This window comes from Tenrec ecaudatus, chromosome 2 (assembly GCF_050624435.1).
Source record: "Tenrec ecaudatus isolate mTenEca1 chromosome 2, mTenEca1.hap1, whole genome shotgun sequence".
NCBI lineage: Eukaryota > Metazoa > Chordata > Mammalia > Afrosoricida > Tenrecidae > Tenrec > Tenrec ecaudatus.
Window position 1 is genome coordinate 147587738 of NC_134531.1, and position 8297 is coordinate 147596034.

Genomic DNA, 8297 nt, shown 5'->3' on the forward strand with positions numbered 1-8297 from the left:
AATAACACTCAAATAAAATTATGAAACTTAATTGAATTCTGTTCTCAAAAGTATTTAAGATTTTCTTTGTAACAAATGGTTAAGAACTTAAGTGCATTTGAAAAGGTATTTAAGAGAGAATGTGAATTCTTATAAAACTTGGAGAAATATGGGGAAAGATAATACAAGGACAATTTACAAATTTTCATTTTGAAATTTCTTAGGTGTGATAGTAGCATTATGGTTATGTGGGGAAATAAGCATAGGAGATGCCTGCAAATTATTTTTAAGTGAGTCAGGAAAAACGAAAATGTGTGTGTGTGTGTGTGTGTGTGTGTGTGTGTGTGTGTAGGAGAGAATGCATGAAAGAAAAAATAGGGTGAAATACAAACAATTGTTTCCTGCAGATGGGTGTGTACTTGTGTTCTTTGTAAAATTCTTTTAACTTTTTATATTAAAATTGTTTTTTAACACACAGACACACACAAGAAAACACGCCAGAGTGTTCAAATACCTAACAACTTCAACATATGTACTTTGTTTGAAACCTGATTGAACAAACCAACTCAAAAAAAGGCATTTTAAAATATAACTTAGGAAATTTGAATATTGAATGATTGTCTTCTAATAAACTTCTTTACTTTGAGAGTTGTGACAATTCAAGTTATGTAAAAAATTATCTTAACTGTTATAAAGGAAAATATAGACACCATCGCATGACATTATCCAGCTGACACTGAAGTTTTTATGTGACTCAAACTCATTAAAGCTCAAGGAAATGTGAAGAAAACGTATATATAAAAGGAGTAGCTGAGAGCATTCTCACAGGCATTATGTGCTTTTCTTGTGTCTCCAGACTTTTCCTTTGGGCTTGAGTGGAGGATTAAATCCCAGCCACCACTGAGATAAGAGAATATCTGACTAAAATTTGGAAGCTATTTAGGAAAAGCCTTCTTTACCCCCTTCTTCATATGGAGGTCACTACATTTCCATTTTCTGATATAGTTTTCCAATTTCAAAAAGAATCCTTTTAGTCTATGAGACAACTTGTCCCTGGTTACTTTGTGGTTATGAATGCAATGACCAATCCTTTGAAATGCAGATAAGATTTGGGTACGTTGAGACAGTTTTTGAAATCATGGAGTCTGGAGGTAAAGATCGAGATTTTCTTGATATTTAGTAAAAAATATATACTAGGAACGGACACAGGGTGGCGCTGCAGCCTTACAAGTAGAAAGCCGCAAGCTGCCACTCCTTTAGTCAGACATTAGCTGCCAAAGAGACAAGCAGGAAGACGAGGCTTTCTAAGGCCCTCACTCCGGAAAATCGGGGTCCTAGTATTGTCCACGTATCCCAGAATCTGCGAAATTCCTGGGAGACGGTTATAAAGGTCGATACTAATCTGTACTGGATCAAGTTTGCTGGGAGACCAGGGGCGATGGAGGCGGGAAAGGAGAAGGACGCCGTTCGGACACAAAGGCAAGTCCTGCTATTTGTTTTGCTGGCCATTGCTCAGGCTGATTTCGAGCCTAGGCACTATTCCGTGGCGGAGGAAATGGAGAGCGGCTCCTTTGTAGTTAATCTGTTAAAAGACCTGGGACTGGAGATTGGTGAGCTAGCTGCGCGGGGGCCCCGGGTCATTTCCAAAGGTAAAAAATTGAACTTACAGGTCGATAGGCAAACCGGAGATGTGTTGTTAAATGAGAAATTGGACCGGGAGGAGCTGTGTGGTCGCACGGAGCCATGTGTACTACCCTTCCAGGTGTTATTAGAAAATCCTTTACAGATTTTTCAGGCCGAGCTCCAAATTAGAGATATCAATGACAATTGTCCAGTTTTTCTAGACAAGGAAATAATTTTGAAAATTTCAGAAAGTATCCCTCCCGGAACAACTTTCCTAATAGAACGTGCCCAGGACTTAGATGTAGGAAGCAACGGTCTACAAAATTACACAATCAGCCCCAATTTCCACTTCCATCTTAAATTGCAAGATAGTCCCGATGGTTTATTACCACAGCTAGTGCTGAACAAAGCGCTGGATCGTGAAGAACAGCCTGAGATCAGGTTAACACTCACTGCCCTGGATGGGGGGACTCCGCCCAAGTCTGGCTCCGCCCAGGTCCGCATTGAAGTCCTGGACGTCAACGACCATGCCCCCGAGTTTGCAAAGTTGCTGTACGAAGTACAGGTTCCTGAGGATAGCCCCATTGGATTCCTGGTTGCCGTCGTCTCTGCTAATGATGTAGACATCGGAACTAATGGAGAACTGTCTTACACGCTTTTCCAAGCCTCTGAAAACATTCGCAAAACTTTCCGAATAAATACAGAATCTGGAGAACTTCTTTTAACGCAAAAACTGGATTTCGAAGCCGTCGACACATACACGGTAAATATTCAGGCGACAGATGGTGGGGGGCTTTCTGGAGGTTGTGTGGTGTTTGTTCAAGTGATGGATTTAAACGACAACCCTCCAGAACTGACCATGTCAACACTTCTCAACCATATCCCAGAAAATCTGCAGGATATCGTAGTTGCTGTATTCAGTGTTTCGGATCCTGACTCCGGAGACAACGGAAGGATGGTTTGCTTCATCCAAGACGATCTTCCTTTCGTCCTGAAGCCCTCTGTTGAGAATTTCTACACTCTGGTGTCAAAAGAAGCACTGGACCGAGAGCAGAGAGCCGAGTACAACATCACCATCACCGTCACCGACTTGGGGTCCCCCAGGCTCAAAACCGAGCACACCATCAGGGTGCTGGTCTCCGACGTCAATGACAACGTGCCCACCTTCACCCAAACCTCCTACACCCTCTTCATCCGCGAGAACAACAGCCCCGGCCTGCACCTGGGCACAGTCAGCGCCACAGACAGAGACGCGGGCGCCAACGCCCAAGTCACCTACTCCCTGCTGCCGCCCCGCGACCCGCACCTCGCGCTCGCCTCGCTCGTGTCCATCCACGCCGAGCGCGGGCACCTGTTCGCGCTGCGGGCGCTGGACTTCGAGGCGCTGCGCGCCTTCGAGTTCCGCGTGGGCGCGGCGGACGCGGGCTCCCCGGCGCTGAGCAGCGAGGCGCTGGTGCGCGTGGTGGTGGTGGACGACAACGACCACGCGCCCCTGGTGCTGTACCCGCCAGCGCCCAACGGCTCTGTGCCCTGCCCAGAGCTGGTGCCCAGGGCGGCCGAGGAGGGCTACCTGGTGAGCAAGGTGGTGGCGGTGGACGGCGACGCGGGCCAGAACGCCTGGCTGTCCTACCAGCTGCTCAAGGCCACGGAGCCAGGGCTGTTCCGCGTGTGGGCGCACAATGGCGAGGTGCGCACCGCCAGGCCGCTGGGCGAGCGCGACGCGGCGCAGCACAGGCTGGTGGTGCTGGTGCAGGACCATGGCGAGCCAGCCCTGTCTGCCAGCGTCACGCTGCACGTGCTGCTGGTGGACGGCTTCTCGCAGCCCTACCTGCCGCGGCCCGAGGGCGCCCGCGACGAGGCGCAGGCCGACTGGCTCACGGTCTACCTGGTCATTGCGTTGGCCTCTGTGTCTTCGCTCTTCCTCTGCTCTGTGCTCCTGTTTGTGGCCCTGAGACTGTGCAGGAGGAGGAGGGCCGCCTGGGAGGAGCATTATTCGGTGCCTGAGGGCCACTTCCCGGGCCACATGGTGGACGTGAGCCGCACCGGAACCTTGTCCCAGAGCTACCAGTATGAGGTGTATCTGACAGGAGGTTCTGGGACCAACGAGTTCAAGTATCTGAAGCCAATTCTACCCAACTTCCTTTCACAGGGTGCTGATAGTGAGACAAATGCTAGTTTGAGGAATACCTTTGAATTCAGTTAAATATTGTTGACATTGACCTACTCGCTGAGTAATAGCTGGAAGGTTGCCAAGTTTACCCATAGATGCATCGCGATAAGAGGCTGGTGACCTACTTCCCACAGTTCACACCCTTGAAAACCACATGAAGCCCAGTGCTACTCTGCAATGTATTGGAATGAGGGGGCAGTCTGGTTTGATTGGACTGTTTTACTATGGCTAATCACTCGCAGTTCATTTATTGATTTTTGCTTTTTAATGCTTTGTCTGGATGCCTCTTTCCTATTGAAAACGTAACCATTTCATTCCAAGTCTGTCCATGATACTTTTAAACGCACTGCTCCAGACAAAAACGGTTTAAGCAAAAACAATTGCTGGTTGAGTTGATTTTGCCTTCTATTGACCCTGCGAACAGAGTAGCACTGCTCTGCAGAGTTTTCAAGGACGTGATTTGTACAGATGTCAGCTGCCACATCCTTCTTCCCTGGAGTGGCTCGTGGGTTCTCAAACTACCAACTTCTGTTAGCAGCCCAGTACTGGGTCACCTATCACCAGGGCTCCCTTTTCAAGATACAGCGACTGTAAATTTTCTTTGTATGTTCCAGTTGATGAGTAATCTCACTGTTCCTTAATCTGATTTAAAGTGTGAAAGTAAACTGTATTTTCAAACATCTTTAATTTTTTTTAAGTTCGAACACCTTTCCAAACTCACTTTACAAAGTTCCTTTATATTTATTTAAATTTGCGTCTATTTTAAATACATGCCATTACTATGAGGTTGGGATTTTATATTGCTAAGAGCATTCAGGGGTCGTTGAGTTTGTATGTATGCTCTTAAAGGAGTCCTCAGGGCCCAACAGGTAAGTGCTAGGAGAGGGGAGCACTTTTCACCCATCAGAGGGTCTGAGCAGAAATGGAACCGATCGGTAGATCTGCTCCAGTCAAGGGCGCCCTATGGTGGCAGTTCTACTTTGTCTTACAGAGTGACCATGAGTAGAACTCAACTAAAAAGTTACACAACAACAATATATCCTCTTGGGTGAGTGTGACTTTTCATTGGAGTCTGAGATTGACTAAGATATTAACATAATGATATTGAAATATATACTTCTATAAAGTCTCAGCACATTGAACTTATGGTTCTTTAGATATTACAAGAACCTTAACTCTTGGTTTCCACAAACATTCACATTGTGAGTGTTTGATAAATATCTATCAAAATCACGCATCAATATTCTAAATATAGTTAAATAGCACATGCCCAATGACTGCCAATGACATTCTAATTCCTCATACTCTGTATTTCAAAAGTCTTTTGTTTGTTTACTATAAACCCTCTGCTTATTTTAATCCCCTCCCCAAACCTCTTGAACTTTTTATTGTGAACCGGGTGAAGGTTTATAGATCAGATTAGTTGTCCATTCAACAATTCATACATTTTTTCCATGTCATTGAATGCAATTCCCATAAGTGACATTACGTATCTTACTTCCTCCCTGTGCTCTCTTTCTATTATTCCCTCTTTCCTAAGCCTTCTGCTACTGTCCTTAGGTAAATACTGGATTTTTTATCTCAAATGATTAATTCTAAAGAGTGTACCTCCCCAGTGTTGTTGTCCCCCTTACAAACCTGCCCATGTTTGGATGAAAATTGAACCTCAGAGGTCAGACTAAGGAGTCAGTTAATTTTAATAACTTGGTCTTTTTGATGATTGTGAATATTTGTTCTACATTTCCCCCGACTCTATCCAGGACTTTCTAATGCAATTCCTTTCTGAGCTGTTGGTTGTGGCTGTTGGATGTCATCTAGTTTTTCTCTTCTGGGGGCATAGAATCTGATGTTCACGTGATCCTTTAGTCCATTGTTTCCACAAGCTTTCTATTTCCATCACTCTTCTTTTGCCTAGGCAGAGATAAACAGTTGATTGGATGGTTGCTCATGAGCGTTTCAGACATCAGTCACTGCTCACCAAGGGAGGATGTGTAGAGCATCATCTTTGTGGACGATGTTGTGACTGACTTCGGCGTCTTTTCATGGCCCTGGACCCAAAGGCCCTGTGACTTATTCCCTCAAAATGTTTGATTAAATCTAAGAATTTTTGAAACTTTGTGCCCTATGTGCTCCATTACATTCGTGGATATATTTGCAGCAAAGGTAAATAAATACCCATGCTAAAATATTCATATATCTATATCTATATATATCTACTCTCCCTCCTTCGCTGGTCAGCCTTCATGTCTACTCTCAGAGTGCCATTATTTCAGAATTGTGTGTGAGACAGTGTTTTCCTGTTGCCTTTAATTCTTGCACTCCTCCCAGTCTTCCTCTACCCCCAGCATTTTGGTGACTTCCTTTTTGTTATCGATTACCTTCACCTAAGGTAACTGGTGTCTGTGCTCTACTCAGTGGCTTACCCTCCCTCCCTCTTCCACCTTTGGTAGTAATCAGTGAAAGATGTTTGCTAACATTTTGCCATAATGATCTCATACAATATTTGTCTTTTTGCTATTGGTGAATTTCACTCCACCTCATACCCACCAGATTCATCCACATTATAAGGTGTTTTGAAGATTCATCCTTACTCTTTATTTTTTTAATTAAATCATTTTATTGGGGCCTCACACAACTCTTCTCACAAGCCATCCATCCATCCACTGTGTCAAGCACATTTGTGCATTTGTTGCCAACATCATTCTCAAAACATTTTCTTTCTACTTGAGCCCTTGGTGTCAGCTCCTCATTTCCCCCTCCCTCCCTGCTCCCCCTCCATCATGAGCCCTTGATAATTTAGAAATTATTATTATTTTCATCCTCACTCTTTAATAGTGCTGCAATGAACACAGGTGTGCATGTATCTTCACATCCTGATTTCTTCAGGATCTACATCATATAGAGAATCAATTCCAACTTTCAAAAACCCATTTGCATTACTAAAAATATTCTACCAGATAAATGGGTACAGAACAAGAAGAATAAAACAATGCACATGATGACACATTGTAGAAACTGTAACTATGTCGCGGATAATTTTATACAAAAATTGTTCAATGGTACCCTCATTTGTGTTTTAAGTTTTCACCTAAAACAATAAAGTGTTTTCTCAAAAATATCTTATACTAGCTCTGAGTACTCCACTAACATTGAAGAGACCTGTGTGTGAAGAGCATGTCTTTATTCTTGATCAACTTTTTGAGATTTGAAACAAAGCTTGGCATTGTGCTTTTTAAATTTTTTCTGAAACATGTAGGAATCAATGATAAGTAAGTCTCTGGGGGAAATGTCTCTAGACCTACGGATTTATTTTTTCACTGTCTCCTTGTACTAGCACTATTCTTTTTCACTTTTGCAAATGCTTCTATGCTTTCCTTGGGTAATAGAGGTATGTTTTTCAAAGACTCCCCCATTGATTACATGATTAGCACGGTCACTAGGACACTGTAAGTTCTTAATAAAAAATTTGAATGGCAAAAGAAAGAACTGTCATTATTTCATTTGTGCTATAGTTACATTTTAATACCTTAAAAAATTTAAGGACTTTTTTTGCTGGGACCTTATATGCTCTTCGATATACAAGGCAGTATAAATTTTTTTTCTATTGTGTTCTAGTCTGTTTTTCAAACATTATGCAGGTATCAGTTCATAGTATCTACTTCTTCCATATTTCCCCCCTTTCATCCCTTCCTGTTTGAGTCTTTCCTGTCCACTGGCTTAAGGAATACATGTGGGGGGATTGCGGCTTTCAATTTTGTAATTTAAATTCCCTTTTGTAGTTCCCTAAATGGTTTACCCAAAATTCTTCATTGCTAGCTGCTTAATTTCTGAGCCAGACATTAACACATTAATTCCTAATGTGCCTTGGCCTATCTTTACATGTTTTTTAATTTTAAGTATATTTGAATGAACTATACTGTTAGCATTAAAATATGAAGTGAAGGTCTCATTTGGAGAATAGTAGAGATATAGAACACCATCTTGGTACCAAAAGTCTCTGACGAGCTAATGCATTACTTGTAAGATCATGGGTATATCATGTAATTTCTATGACCCCCCAGATATAATAACAGCAACTTCAGTAGCTTACCATTATGGTTAAATAAGACAATATGACACTTTGGAACAAAAATGCGGTTACTTTTTGTATCACTGGTATTAAAATTAGCTCAATACACAAGATTTCAGTACAGTTTTGGTAAGTGGGTGGCAATATAGAAAGCAGCTATATTAAACAGGAGCCACTTGTACTGTTTCACTTCTCTGCTTAACACCTTGCTGTGACTCCCTTTATCCTTAGAATAAAAATCCAGAAGGGATTATTTGCCTCCAGTTTGCCTCTTCAATTTTCTCTTCTTATTTACTCTTGAAACATGAAATGTGTGTCCATTGTCCTTTCTTTACATACAATGCACATCAGCATCTTGTGTATTAAATCATCTTCTCATTCTACAACCTTATCCTGAAAAATCATTCTCATTCTTCGTGTTCCGGGTTAAATAGCACATTCACAGACCCTAGAATA

At 42.5% G+C, this 8297-nt stretch overlaps 1 protein-coding gene across 1 annotated transcript; it reads left to right on the forward strand.

Annotated features, from left to right (window-relative positions):
* The first annotated feature begins 1244 nt into the window (after positions 1 to 1244).
* Positions 1245 to 4454, forward strand: LOC142439381 (protocadherin beta-2-like). The gene has a single exon (XM_075541698.1). It carries the CDS (start codon positions 1418 to 1420, stop codon positions 3803 to 3805), a length of 2388 nt encoding a protein of 795 aa, XP_075397813.1. The 5' UTR covers positions 1245 to 1417; the 3' UTR covers positions 3806 to 4454.
* Positions 4455 to 8297: the final 3843 nt, after the last annotated feature.